Source organism: Dermacentor silvarum, chromosome 11 (genome assembly GCF_013339745.2).
Source record: "Dermacentor silvarum isolate Dsil-2018 chromosome 11, BIME_Dsil_1.4, whole genome shotgun sequence".
NCBI lineage: Eukaryota > Metazoa > Arthropoda > Arachnida > Ixodida > Ixodidae > Dermacentor > Dermacentor silvarum.
The window spans coordinates 63290166-63305162 of record NC_051164.1 but is presented as its reverse complement, the minus strand read 5'-3'; the positions used below and the strand labels follow the sequence as shown (position 1 = coordinate 63305162).

The following is a 14997-nucleotide window of genomic DNA, read 5'->3' as shown; positions in this document are numbered from 1 at the left end:
AACCAGGCAAATCTTAAAATGTCGGCGTCGGAATGCACGAAGTGTGCAGCTTGCTGCTGCTAAAACGTGCTCAAAACAACTGTGCCAGTGATTCAAATTAGCGTCAGCCAATAGAAGCGCTCCCTGCGCACCACATGACTGCAGTAATGAATCGCGATGCTGGTTCACACTCGCTTTTCTTACTTTTATTTTTGCATGAAGAAATACAGCGCTGTAGATATCTGAATCTCCGATCTCTTGTGTTTACGGTGATACCAAGACGTCTGCGCTGCATCAACGGAAAACCACGATCACACGATCAGCAGTGCAATAGCACCTCCCGAAGCCCAATTTTCTTCCCTGTTTCGAAGTTAACACACTAAACAAGAAATTTGCAATTTTCTCATGGTCTGCTGCGTATTTCTTCAAAATATTTCACCATGAGATAAAGGAAGGTCTTAGGATTATGTAAAATTATTTTTAAAAAAGGAAATTTTACAGGTCGATTTCATTGCCCCTCCCCCCAACTCCCTTAATTTCCCGATATTTTGAAGTTTTGGGTGATACGAATTTTTGTGCCCTTCCTTAAGATTTGTATAATTGAGATTCTACTGTATCCTTGGTTGCTGACTATTACTGTGTGTTCCTGGCACGGTGAGGAATTGCCTCGTGCCATTTTTATGATCATACGACACCTGCAAGTAACCTTATTGACCGTTTATTTTTCTGGAAATAGCCAGCTCCTACCTATGCCAACCCCGTCTGAAGTCAGCTAAGAAGTCCTTGTCTTCAAAAAACTAGACTTATCCCAGCTTTTCTGCCTTCCTGGGATGCCACTAAGTGTGCACATATCTTTTCCACCCATATTGGCAGCTGGAAGACCATGACAAGGCACTTCGCCTCCTGGTCCATCAGCTCAAGGACTACCAGGCAGCCGAAGACTACTGCCAGCGAATGTCCCAAGGACGGGACCGGCGCTTCCGGCACCGCCTGTACCACACTCTGCTCACCGTCTACTTGGACAGCAGTCTTCCGTAAGGCCTTTCTCACCTCCACATGCTCTGTGGTGCCCTTCTCATTAATTTTTCTATTGCTCACTTCATGTGCACACATATGATGTCATTTTATTCAAGATGGTGCTTAGGAAGTCGTGCTCAGAGTATAGTACAAAGCATGTGCGAGCAGATTGTAGCATTTACAAGCATGGTTCGCAGCATTACAGAAAAAGTAATCTTGAAAAAATGTAAAGTTCATTCACATCTCAGGGTGAACAAAATGTAATGTTTATGTTACAGGCCAATCCACATGCGGTCACTCTTAATGGTTACGGTTTGACAGCCAACAATTGCAGATTTACATTTCAGTACCTTCACTGACCCTGGAGCTAAGTTTGATCATGCATCTGGCAAAATATAGAAGAATAATAAAACTGTTCATAAAATGGGCTGTTGGGCTAGTTGTTTTTCATAGCTAAGAAATCGAGCACAAATTGAGAAATAAAAACTTCGATTAGAACCCATCTGAAGGTGAATGTTGACACGCCGTATTGTGACACGCCGTATTGCCAACGCCTAAACCCACCATGTATGAGGCGAGTACTGTGCAGTCGGGCTTCTCTCTTGTGCCTCCCACTGGACATGCTGCGCAATATTGCAAATATATCTTCAGACAAGATTGTCAAAATATTAGGGGGTGTGCGAATACTCGAATATCACCAAATTGAATGTTATAGCGAACATTCTAATAAGTTTGATTTGCTAATCGAATATCTACTATTCAAATATTCGGTATATCCGGTGTGGAGACCTGGGGGGGGGGGGGGGTATTCTGTAAGAGTCCACCTAATGGACATGTCCATTCCGTCTGCTCTTGAAGTTCTGATTGGCTGGGCTGGGGTGCGCTTCAACAGGAGCCAGGCGCCACAGCCAATCAGCACTTAAGCAGCAGAGGAACTGGACGTGTCCACTAGGTGGACTCTTACAGAATCTCCTTCCCTGTGCAATGCTGCATGTCACCTGCTCTGTGGAGCCCTCATGCTTGATGCCGCACAAGTGAGCATGCGCTCCCCGATGTCGGACCGATACAGGGATCGCACAGACAGCGCCCGAACACGGCAATTTCGCAGTACAGTGCTGCGTCGGCCAAGACCGCCTTTGTTGGTCCGAGGTTCGTCCAAGTCGACAGGATTGGTCGAAATGATAATGCGATGCGGACAGAGGGAACGGCATGAAAAGCAGTGCATATTTAGGAAAGTGCAAAAGTATGTGCAAGGTTGGCCGATTAGCCGCCAGGAGGCATGCATATTGTGTTGGATACGCGGCGACAAACTTAACGCCACTTCAACAGCCGTCACTCCAATTCATACGCATGATCTCGGGACTGCTCACTGATAAGTCACAAGCTGTCCTTCATAATAAAACTGCACATCCACACTGAAATTTAGATTGTGAATCGCCACCCCGACAAAACAACACGCAAAGCATTTCTCATGGAAAAAGAAAATTTCCTCTGCATCAGCCAGCCATCCTTGGTCCTTGCTGAAAAAGGAATTGGCTTTTCGCAGAAACAACCGTGTTGCTGATAAGAGGGGGCATGATCTGTTTGCATTATTATCTGCTTCCAACCCTTGAGAGCAAGCTGGTGCACATGGCTTTTTTACAGCTTGTTTACAGATGCATATGCATTTACCATTGCCCTTGTAATTAATGTTTTTCAACTAAACCTGCAGTTCTTAGTCAGCGCTCGTCGTGCCCTTCTTTCTCTTTGTCCTGTAGTTTGCACTGTCTTGCACCGTCTACCCAGGTTATCACTTATGGTGCCCTGTAAGGGCCACTTTTTTTTTTTTTCAGGACTTTTGGTTGCCAAGTTGTGGCACTTACTCGGGCATATACATTATGTTTTTGATTCTGCAGGAAGGATGACCAAGAAGCGTTACTGCCGGCTGCTATCCAGCTGCTAAACAGTGAAGTGGCTGAATTTGATGCTGTGAAGGTACGAAAAATGCATTTCATTCACACACGCATGGCACTAATCAGCGGCCACTGAGTTGCATTTGCATTCACTCAGCTGGAAAGTTCAGTTTCATATGCTCAAGAAGTCGTTTCAGTTCACAATTCACACTTTCTAGCACCTCTAAGTGGCACAGTGAAACTTTAACATGGCGGGGATAGAAGTGATGGGAAGGGTTCAAGGAAACTCGCGCGTCTTGAGGAGCAGGCAGCTTACGGGCCTTTAGTATGGCTCGGCTTAGTCTTTGGCTTAGTCTTTGGCAAGAGGTGTAGTCTTTGGTAAGAGGTGTTTCATCAAAGATGAGGGTGCATTTAGTGCCTACCACACAGTATGTTGCTAAATTAAGGGGACCCTAAAGGCAAATACTAAGTCGACGTGGACTGTTTAAATACCATACCAGAAACTTCACAACGTTTGTTTCGTGCCAATAAAAGACTTACTTTACGAGAAAATGCATCTTGAGGGTCCAAATACACCTTATCGCAATTCAAATCTGCTGCCACCCAATCGGGGAGTGGTGACGTTGCATACGCCATCACCGCCCTTTGTTGCTGTCGATGAGTAAAATGGCGCCCTGACAGACAGCGGTATGGTTTCTTGCATAAAACGCAAATGCGCACCCATTGAGAAACCAAGCCAAGACAGAGCGATGGATTCGCCGCTGCAGCTGCTTTTGGTCAAGTGGCGTGGACCATTTGGGCATCCTGTGACACCACATGCAAGTGGAATTCTCTGCTACTTGCAGTTTGTGTGAGCTTTGCAAGCCATCAAAACCAGCGCAGCACTACATGATAACGAAACTACTGAAACGCGAAAGCGCGAGCGGCGCAGAGTCGAACTGAAAACGAAAGCTTTCGTCCGCCCGTGTCGTTGTCAAGGATAATGTCAAAGAGTTCCTTTTTCTGAAAATGAAATAGAACTGAACAAGTAGCATTTTCATTCATCTTTAATGCAATACAATGATGTTTTTATAACGAGTGGTTGAGTACTAGTGACAGAATTTTAATGAGGAGTGCCTTCGTCATCGGGAAAGTACTTGAATGGCCCGGGGGAGTCTCTAATCGTGTTCTGCATTTACTTCAATTTCTCGATTACTTAGGCTCTGTTCGCGATAATACTGGTGCCTTAGAGATTCTCGTGCACTAATCTATCACTTTAGCTTGACTTAATATTTGCCTTTAGTGTCCCTTTAAGAGACTTTGAGCGCTGTAGTCCAGGTCAATTCTCTTTGCTTGCAAACAATTTGATTGGTCTTCATGCCTGACCCCATTGGTGGCACCAATGGTTGCAACGTCTCGCTGCACTAAGGGAAAGTTAGTGCATTGAAGACATGTCATCTCCCACTGAAAATAGAGGCTTCGCAGAAGTGAAGAAGTGCTCTATTCTTTGCCTTTGTTTGACTTTAGTCATTGAGATCTGTCATTTTGTTCTTTCTTTTTTCTACCCTTCTTTTTATTTTCCATTTCTGTGTTTGTATCCCTTCTTCCTAAGGAGTAGGCAGGCGTTGTGTGCCTTCTGGTGACAGTTGTTTGCCTGCTCCTTGCATTTCTTTTTTCTCTTTGTCAGCAGACCCTTATCAGTAATTGTAAGGCTAGCTTTCCTGCTAGGCAGTTTACGAAGCTAATGGCAACGCAGTCATATATGCAATCTTTATGTACAAGCACAGTCTGCTTGTCTTATGGCATGGAAAACGTGGCCATGGCTCCCATAATGAAACCTTGTGCAAAAGGCATGTCACAGCATGAGCACTTAGCACTTTGTTTTCATTTGAACCACCACCTGACACGCCATTAGTTCGGCAAATAAGCAAGCCAGGGAAGTACACTTGCAACTTTGGAAAAGGGTCTATATATTGTTTTGAAACCGAATAACAATGAGTATAATTGTCTAGCGCCATATTTTTTAAAAGAAACTATCCTCGCTAAATTTTGTTTTTCTGAAGTCGTATTCGCAGGGGCTTCAACTCGACTTTAAAATCGTATTTTACAATTATCTTGCAAAAAAAAAAAAAAAGTGAAACAGAAACAGTAAATGCAGTGAAACGTACAATAACACTAACCATGGTTGCCTCAAAACAAGTCTTCTCTCTTGAAATTCTCACGGCACATTGCACTTGCGGTTCCGTTTTGCATGTTGATTATTTGTTGCCATTCCAAAGAGCTCTGAAATGCCACGGGAACTGGCTTGCCCAAGAATCCATCACCACCAGACGGCTTTAGAGAAAATCTGTGCACTTGCACCAGCATTGTTGAAAAGTGAACAAGCAGCGAGAAATATGTGGTATGCCAATAAATGGAAGCACATAAGTACGAGAAATGAGGATGCGTGACATGTAATCAAGTGACCTACACCTGCAGAGGTAAATAAAATGCAGAGTGCAGTTAGCATGGGCCATGTACTGTTTTTGCTGTGAAACTGCTCATATTCTGGGAGGGGAACTCATGCAGCTTTTTCTGACCATTTGTCTGCCAGTTGCAGAGTGTAGTCTCCCAATAAAACACTTTAAATTAGGCTCATGGAAGTAGCATAATTCGAGGTTGGTCAGTTAGATAGTTCAGGAAAAATTGAGCTGGAAAATAAAGTAAGGACCTCTTTCTTTCTCCAAGGAGCTTAAAAGAAACAGTGTCAAGGAGGCTAAGGTTTATAGAATGCAGCTTTTGATACACTTAAACCTCAATATATACCAAATGTTGACATGACGAATTATAAAATATAAAAAAATAAATGTCACATTTTTCTCGCCAATATCAATGTGTAACGAATATATGCCTAGAGCAAGTATCCGATTAAACAAAAGTATGTTCATGTCATATGCAGCTTAATTATAATGAGGTTTGACCGTATATCAAAACAGCAATGCCACCTACAAGTGCAGAAAAACAAGTTGTCCCAAGAAACAGATGCAAGGAGTTGTGCCAAACGGGTGACCCCCCATTTTGGGTCAATGCCCTATCCGCTTTAACAGCCAAAAATCCTGACTGTGCTACTTGCGGCCGTGCAGGTGCTGCAGCTGCTGCCACCCGACTGGTCGGTCTCCCTGATGGACCAATTTCTGGCAAAGGCGGTGCGTACCTCGCTACACCGGTGCAGCATGGCACGGGTCGAGAGCGCCCTGCGTCGCTCCGAGAACCTTCAGGTGCGGTGGCGAGAGGCCCTGCTGCACCAGACCTCGATGACGCTCACAGAGGAAAGGTGGGTGGCGACTGGTTTTGGCGTGTAACATGAGTGCTCCAGGGGAAGCACGTGAGAAGCACTTTGTGAAGTTGTCACACCTACGAATCTCACATTATTGTTCCATGACTGAATGGTGCACTTTCTCCTTGTAATGAACCTACTCGAGATTTTCGAAAATGCATCCTTCTGATGCGTTGGTGGATTCAGGCCCCTCCTTCTCGCCAGACAGCTGGCACTGCAGTCATAGAAAGTCTTCTAACCGTCTGCAATTTAGTGACCACTGAATCAATTCTGCTTCTTGCATATGACCCTGACTTGTGATCTAATGTTAATGCCATATCAGTAGTTCAAAATGGCAAGTTAGTAGATTAGCTCTTTCCGTACCACGTCCATTGGGCATGGTTAGCCCTCTATCGATGGATTGAAACGCCGCTTTCGAGACCTTTCGCACCACTCATGGACATACTGCGCTATCGGACTTGAAGGAGGAGAACTATATTTTAGTTTTCTAAACAGTTCGCTTTTTTCCCGTGAAGCAGTGATTTTTAAACGCGCGCTGAAGTTTTGCGATCATCAAAGGAGAACGAAAGAATGGCCGCTCGTTATCGATGGTTTGAAACGCCGCTTTAGAGACCTTCTGGGCTGCTCACGGACACACTGCGCCATCGGACGGGGAAACTATATATTTATTTTCTAAGCAGTTCGCTTTTCTCCGGCCAAGCGGGGATTTTTAAACGCGCTCCGAAGTTTCACGATCGTCAAAGCCGAATGCAAAAATGTCCGGCTCCGGAAACGGCATGGGCGCTTCGGGAGATCGCAGATATTGCGATTCCGCTGCCTCTGCGGCTGATTATCGATACATCGAATCGCAGCGAGTCGGAGGATGCTGACTTTTCGTCAGACTTTCAGTCTGAAAGCGACGACGACGTAAACTGCCCGGAACATCGGCGGCTGCAGCTCGACACGCCCAACTGTAGTGCTTGCAGTTAAATTTTTGTAGCAAAATACCTGTTCAAAGAAAAATTTTGATTTTTTCAGAGATAGTGCCTAATAGACGACAATACATTTTGTATATCTCATAATTTTCATTACATTTTTTTGCTTAGTACCGTATTTACACGATTGTAAGTCGACTCGAATGTAGGTCGACCCCCCCAAAATTGCATGTCTCAAAAAAAAAAAACATTGGGGGGGGGGGGAGGGAGGGGGGAGAAAAACCACGCGAGTGCATTTCACACAAGGGAAATTTATTGATGGGGTTGCTAAGACTACTCATCGTCACTAGAGTTGACCTCACTGCAGTCATAGCTGCTGCGGTCCCAACGCACGTCGTCATCAAAAGTGAGCCCACACTTCGCGAACGACCGCACCACGACATCGCGCGGTACAGCCCCTCACGCAGAGAGGACCCACCCGCACACAGTAGCCAGAGAGGCCAAATTTTCTTGCGCTGAAGCCGCCACTGCCGCACCACACGTTCACTGACTCCAGACTTGCGTCCCGCTGCGCTGTTGTTAGTTTCCTCAACATGGAGGATAGCAGCCCGTTTGAACGCTGCTGAGAACGAGCGCCGAAAGTTCTTGGCACTCATGACAGGCGCGACGATTCAGCACAACAGCAGAAGTGACAGATGCTAGCGGCCCTCGAAAACAATCGTATATAAAGCTCTTCCGCCAACTACTAATACCCCCCAAACGACGGCTCTTCTGCCAACTACCAATACCTCCTAACGGCGGCTCTTCCACCAGCTACCAATACCCCCCAAACGGCGGCTCTTCCGCCATCTACCAATACCCCCTAAACGGCGGCTCTTCCATGATCGATGCTCCCACAAGAGCCGTGCGCTCGTGGTGCGCGCAATCAAAATGTATGCAATACAGTAAATTATTACGCTACGCTTCTACCGTAACCATAAAAACGTAGGTGCACAGTTGCAACCACGCCGTAGCGCCCCTGATTTATCGTTTCTCTTGCCGTTACTAGCGGTACACGGTTCGGTTTCGATTCTAAGTCGACCCCCCAACATTGGATTGCCAAATTTGAAAAAATGGGTCGACCTACAATCGTGTAAATACGGTAGGTACAAGCGTGTCTTTACAAGCTTTGGTCAACTTTATCGCACAATCTTGATTTTAACAATTTATATCTTTTTTATGACTTGCATCTCATTAATAAAGCTTTTATGAGTGAAAAGTGCATTCATTTTTCTTTCTGTTTATGTATTACATTAGATATTGAGTGCAGTAGTTACTTCAGAAAAAGACATCTGCCGTATCATACAAAAAACACTTACTTTCCCCATGGTAGGGAAAGAGTTTGCATTGTCAATTTCTTCATCTTCTAGTCCCGTCACGCTGTTTGTTTTCACCAGTATCAGTAGTTATCAATAGAGACACAGAAAGTGATACTACATACTCTGCATCCATCATACATTCTCACAGTGTAGTTGTGCTTTGGACCAAAACAGGCATAACAAGCAAAAGGGACAAATGAAAGTTAAGACAATGCATGTGGCTTTCTTATTGCTTTAACATATGTATAATCCACGGTCTTTGTTGAGTATTTATGACTTGACATGTTAACTGTCGGTGAAATAAAAAATTGCCACAGTAAAACACCTGTTGTTTCATTTTCCAGCAACAACTCATAATACAAACAAGGTTCTTGTGTGACCTCATGGATTATGCCATGATTTGTTATGCCACATTATCGAACTGGGTTAAATCATCACACAATCAGATTGTGTGCTTGAGTCGGGCACTTGTAAACCGACGTGGCCTGGTGGCTCACTCATTGAGTGATAGCAGATAGCATAGAGGCCCAATTGTCGTGTGTGCAAGCTTTCTTTTATAAGCTTGTCCTGACCTTTTTTGTGGATGATTGCTTCCTAAATGCCTTGATCCTTGTCCATGCAGTATTTTATCTATAACCTTCACTATGCTTCATGATAAAGCCTGTGACGGTCAGTCACATTAAAAAGAAAAAGTGGCCTTTGAAAGAGCACATGGAGTCTTGACCATTGCGTTCCATGTTGTTTCATTGCCTCCTGTTGCAGTAAGATAATGTAACGAGCTTTGCACTCAAAGAGGAACAAGTTCTAGCCAGTCAGCTTTGCATGTGCTTTCTCTAGTGCAGCACAGAAGAGATTATCATTAACTCTTGCCCTACTGCACCCATTTGGCATTGTTAGCCTGCTATCGATGGTTTGAAACGCTGCTTTCGAGACTTTCCATGCTGCTCACGGACACACTGCGCTATCGGACGTGAAGGAGAACTATATTTTTGTTTTCTAAGCAGCTTGCGTTTTTTCACGCTAGGCGGCGATTTTTGAATGCACTCTGAATTTTCGCGATCGTCAAGTAGAAAGCGAAAATGGCCGCCTGCTGTTAATAGTTTGAAACACCGCTTTTGATACCTTCTGCGCACGAGTGTCTCATTTCAGGAATCGCTAGCCGTTTGTGCGCAGGCAGAGTACGAGCAGGTGCGAGAGAGAAAATCTGGAGGCGTTTGCTTCTTGAATGTCTGACTTTGCCTAGGTGCTACGGAGGAGAAATTTGCTCGTTTTGTGTGCACTTGTCCCTAGGCATGCCAGCATTGTTTCGCAGGATGCCTAAACGATCCACACCACTTGACCAAAAGCAGCTGCAGCAGCGAATCCACCGCTCTGTCTTGGCTCGGTTTCTCCATGGGCGCTTCTGCGTTTTATGCAAAAAACTATTCCGCCGTCTGTCAGGCGCCGTTTTACTCATCGACAGCAGCAATGAGCGGTGATGGCGTATGCAATGGCACCACTTCCCAATTGGGTGCCGGCAGAATTGACTTGCGATAAATGTATTTGGACCCTTCAGATGCAATTTTCTCGTAAAGTAAGTCTTTTCTTGGCACGAAACAAGCGTTGTGAGGTTTCTGGTATGGTATTTAAACAGTCCACGTCGGCTTAGTATTTGCCTTTAGTGTCCCTTTAAGCCCACTCGCTTATAGCCGGCTATCAAATGTTGGAGGCATAAACTGGTGTAGATATTATTGGTTTCTAATTAAAACAAACCTGCGTGATGCTGCTCAAAGGAAACGACCACCCCGTTCGCAAATATTACCGCCATACAATTTGAATCGATAAACGGCACGGACTGCAATTGATACCAGTGGGCTGCTGCTTATCACACATGAATGAGGTCTCAAAAACTTTATTCATGTAATAAAGCACAGACTTTAATAACAGAAGACCAATAAAAACAATGGTCTGCTTATTTTGTAAAAAAAATGATATATTAACTACTTTGTCGGTTATTATATCTACTTCTATAGGTCAAATATTTAGCTGCATTGAGCAGTTCTATCAGGAAAAATACGAATTATAGTATACGACCAAATTACAGTAGGTCCACTTTACGCGCTTCATGCTGGAACGCGCCGCAGTTGATTTTTCACTCTCTCTGGCGATCGCTGGAACTTGAGGGAATGTGCGGGGCCTGGTTTCATGATTATCAAAGTAGAAAGCAAGAATGGCTGCCTCCGCGAGCGGCGCGCATGTTTTGAAATAGCATAAATCTCGTGATTTTGCTGCTTCTGCAGCTGATTTTATCAATGGATTGAGCAGCAGCGAGTCTGCAGATGCTGCCTTTTCATCGGACTTTGACTGTGAGAGCTATGACACCGCAAACCAGCCCGGAACATCAGCTGCCGCAGCCGAGCGGGCCCAACTGTAGTGCTTGCAGTTAAATTTTTATAGCGGAATACCTGTTCAGCAAAAAATTTCAATTTTTTCGGAGATAGTGCCTATTAGATGGCGATACACTTTGTATATCTCATAATTTTTGTCATATTTTTTTCTTAGTTGATACATGTGTGTCTTTACAAACTTTGTTTGGTTTTATCCCACAATCTTGATTCTGGCAATCTATATGTATTTCAGGACAACCATCTCGTTAATAAAGCTTTTATGCGTGAAAAGTGTTCTACTTCTGCTTTTTGTTTATGTATTACATAAGATATTGAGGGCAGTAGTTCCTTCAGAAAATAAAATCTGGCATAACCTACAAAAAATCTATCTTCCCCTTGGTAGGGTAAGTATTAAGGGCAGAACACAGAGTCTACATAGTGCTGGTGTACGTCTGGTGATCACAGGTGCTGGTGTTCTCCTTTCTTTCGTCTGTTTTGAGCTGTACAACAGAGGATGTCCAACCAACTAGCATCATCATGAAAAAAATGCTGATGCTCACTTTTAATTGTACTCTTCACAACAGCTGGCCTGAACTTTATTGGTAAAAAGAAATGTTTCAATGCTATTCTTTCTTTTCAACTCAGGACGTGCGCCATCTGCCAGAGAAATTTCCAGGAGCCTTCATTTGCCTGGTGCCCCAATGGATCCATTGTACATGTTGACTGCATGAAAAATGTGGCTGGTGCTCAAGGACATTCCAAGGACAGTTCGCAGACCAGCCCCAGATGATGACTGCTGGTTCGATGCTAGTCTCTGTAGGCTTGACATCGGGGCACTTTAGATCTTTACGAAAGGTCTAGTCTCACGTTTCCATGATATGCTGACGCAGTGCAACGACTCTTCATTTGTGTCTTCTGAAGCTATTACAAACGAAGGAAAGCGAACACGCTGCATTGTCGTTGGGCCCCCCTACTCCCCCAACCAGAGTTCCGACTTGTACAGTGTTTTACGTGCTGTCTGCAAATAAATGTATTTATTTTCTTGGCTCATGTCTGCGTTCCATGCCCGACAACACTTTGGAAAGGAGTGGTACTTACGACGGATCGTCGATTGTGCCCTTCTTAAAATAGTATTAGAGAAAGGGTCTTGTCACAAATTCCACTCATTCCTTTGGAGGAGTTGCCTGAACCTTCCAGTAAGCACTTGCATCTGACTCAGATTTTGCAAATTCAAATCTGCAGGATGAAAACGCAATGCTCCACGCTGGATTGCAGTGGGTGCCATCACAATCTGCTGGCAGAATGCAACCGGTTATATCTGGTATTCAAAAGCAGAGTGAGGATGTGATCAGCTGCAAGTTAAGTTGATCAGAAACGGCCAGTGGAAAGATCAAAGCCACTGTTAATCGACCAGTAAAAAACAAACAAAACTTTTTGTAGATTGGCCAGTGGAATTTGATATTAGCGTAGAGTGCTAAAAGGTGACCTTGGTATGTTTTTATTTCAATTTGAGTTGCTGCAAAAATAGAGAGCAAAGTCTACTGCATGGTGTGTTTGTTGCTAAAGACAAGGAGGAAGTGTAGCAGTGAACTTGCAGTGGTGCAGCATGTCCTTTTTGTATTGTAAACATGCAGCTAATGCACTTCATTTGATTCATGCAAGCTGTAATTTCTCTGTTGTATGTCTTCTTTCTTTACTTTGTAGAGGATGTTGACATTACTGTCACCAAGCGTTAGACAGTGCGAAGTGTTCTGCGCTGAGTGCACAAATGTGGCTAGTTTTAGATGTTTCTGCACATTAAGCACTTAAGTACTTGCTTCCTTTTTTATTTTTCAATAAAACTTGCCAACATTGATAACTTTAGCCTGATATGCTTCAATAATATGGTTCAAACACAGAATTATGACTGGAATTAATGTAATTCAATAAAGACAGCAATGTTTGAATGTCTACCACCATCTTTCATGGAAGAAAGAAAACACCGTTGGAAGTCCTCTGCACACAAGAAACCATTTGCAATGCGGCAAACTTAAAGTGGTTCTGTGTAGGGAGGCTAACCATTGTTTGTCAACGTGGATACTGCGTGTATAGTATCGGAGTTAAAACTAATGAGGAATGATTAAACTTCACTTGGGAAATACCAGATATATGTAACTGTGAGGTCCTTTATATGCAAGAAAAATAAAAAATAAGCAAAGATGCATGAACAAAGGGTGGGCTTGAAGCTTCTGTGCCAACTTGTAACCAAGGCAGTAGCAATATGGCACATAAGTTCCAACAGGTCTGCCACAGACAAATATTAATTTTGTGCATAGCTGAATGAAAAATAAGGAAAGAATGAGTTTTTACATGGAAGGAAGATGGCACAATGACCTATTACAACTAAATTTGAATGGCACTTGTTCATACTCAAGGTCCAGCATTTCATAGTGGTAGCTGTTGTGGATTCATTCAGCTATAGACAGGTGTATGCCCATCCATAAGCCATGCAAGAAAATTAGCTATCTTGCATGTAACATATTATGCTTATAGTTGCTTTGAGATTTGAGTTACCTTGGGTGACATTTTCTAGATATTTCTTGTAAAACCGTTTCCCCACCTGGCTTTGAGCGATGCCTAAGTTACTGTAAAAGCTGGGGAAACGGAACGGTATTACTGTTGATTGCATGTGACATTGGGATTCTGCTGCTTGAGCTTGGTTTAGTCTTTGAGAGAGCTACTTTTATGAGGTAGGTGCGTACATTGTTACCAAGATGGTTTGACCGCTGAAATCACCTTGGTGATTTGCACTTAGGTTTATTATATATATCCAGTATTTTGCCACCAATTTTGTATGTACGCAGTTCTTTTGCGCCTTCTTAAACGTTGTGGGCCGACACTGCCGAGGGACGTACGCGACGCCGTATTTTCGTGTGTAAAATAGCAGACGACACGACCACTTGACTTTGTAGACGGTCGCGCTCTGGAATTTTAGGTAGACGGTTGAATGAAACTAACTAGAGTGAGCTCTGTGTCTCGCTGCTTCCGTGGCCCTCACAAAATCATAATGCATAGCATCCTCCTACAATGTTGCAACTGATTGCTACTACATGTGCGCAGCCCGCGACTGCCTATAGTCGTCCGGCCACACTGTGCTTTGCGAAGTGGCGCCACTCATTGTCGAAAGAGGCAATCACTTCTCAAGGAGTGGCGACTCCGCCGATGCGACTTCTCCGCATAACACCTATAAGCAGGCTTCGCTGCGGTTTCCTGCGACGGTACAGTAGTACTGCCGCGATTAAACAAGTCAATCGCTCTGCTAAAGAGAGTCGAATATACAAATGCAAAGCATTGCATGATATTACAAAACCCGTCTCAAGTTTCACTAGTAAGGCCCGGGGGTGTAGCTCAGTGGTAGAGCGTTCGCTTCGCATGTGAAAGGCCCCGGGTTCGAACCCCGGCACCTCCATTTTACGAGGCTCTTAATTTTTGAATGTTTTAATCGCTCACGATGTTCTTAGTAGCAGTGTCCGTTTATTAGTCTTGCTGTCCGTCACGAATCCGCCGTAATCGAACGCAATATCGTACGGCAAACTTGGACGGAGCTAAACCTCTACGTAGCATTTTGGCTTCAATTGCCGTTATAATTATTGAAATGGAACCACTGGATCAGTAACTGGACAAAATCCAGCAAGCAAGACAGATCGAGTATTTTTACGTAAGTCAATAGAGGGAAGTAGGTAATGAAATTACAAAGCTTCAAATTCTAGGTTGTGTTGTAGTTATGGATGAATGAATGAATGAATGAATGAATGAATGAATGAATATGAACTTCAATCTGGTCTAGTTCGCAGTTAATGACAACTCCACTGCTAAAGAATGATGAGGAGCGCAAAACAGCGCAGGGTTCGTGTTGTTTTTCTTTAGCGGTAAACGTCGCATGTTGCTCTGCAATTTTTGACAGAATATTTTCTTTTTACAGAATGTGAGAAACAAGGAGTGTTTGCACGACCTCGAAGTATTTCCTCTTGCGCGTAAGTTTGTTAGTGTACTTGGTCTAAAATAAGGAGCAGAAAACTGCAAGACGAGCTTTTTTAACTCAATACAGAGAATGACTTTACGGAGTCGGCGCCGCTTGGTTCAAGTCGAACATGTCTGCGGTACTCATTTGACTGCGTTAAAAGGGCTGTGTTAAAG

The 14997-nt window shown here is 43.9% G+C and overlaps 1 protein-coding gene and 1 non-coding gene across 2 annotated transcripts in view; both read left to right on the top strand.

Annotated features, from left to right (window-relative positions):
• Positions 1–11846, top strand: part of LOC119433347 (transforming growth factor-beta receptor-associated protein 1 homolog) — a 48359-nt gene extending 36513 nt beyond the window's left edge. Inside the window, exons 19-22 of the mRNA XM_037700503.2 lie at positions 853–1013; positions 2892–2970; positions 5990–6180; positions 11467–11846. Coding sequence (XP_037556431.1) covers positions 853–1013; positions 2892–2970; positions 5990–6180; positions 11467–11611 — 576 coding nt within the window. The 3' untranslated portion in view covers positions 11612–11846. The remainder of the gene's footprint in view (positions 1–852; positions 1014–2891; positions 2971–5989; positions 6181–11466) is intronic.
• A 2351-nt stretch (positions 11847–14197) lies between these two features.
• On the top strand, positions 14198–14269 carry Trnaa-cgc (transfer RNA alanine (anticodon CGC)). The gene has a single exon. It is a non-coding gene; the product is annotated as a tRNA-Ala (tRNA).
• The last annotated feature ends 728 nt before the right edge of the window (positions 14270–14997 follow it).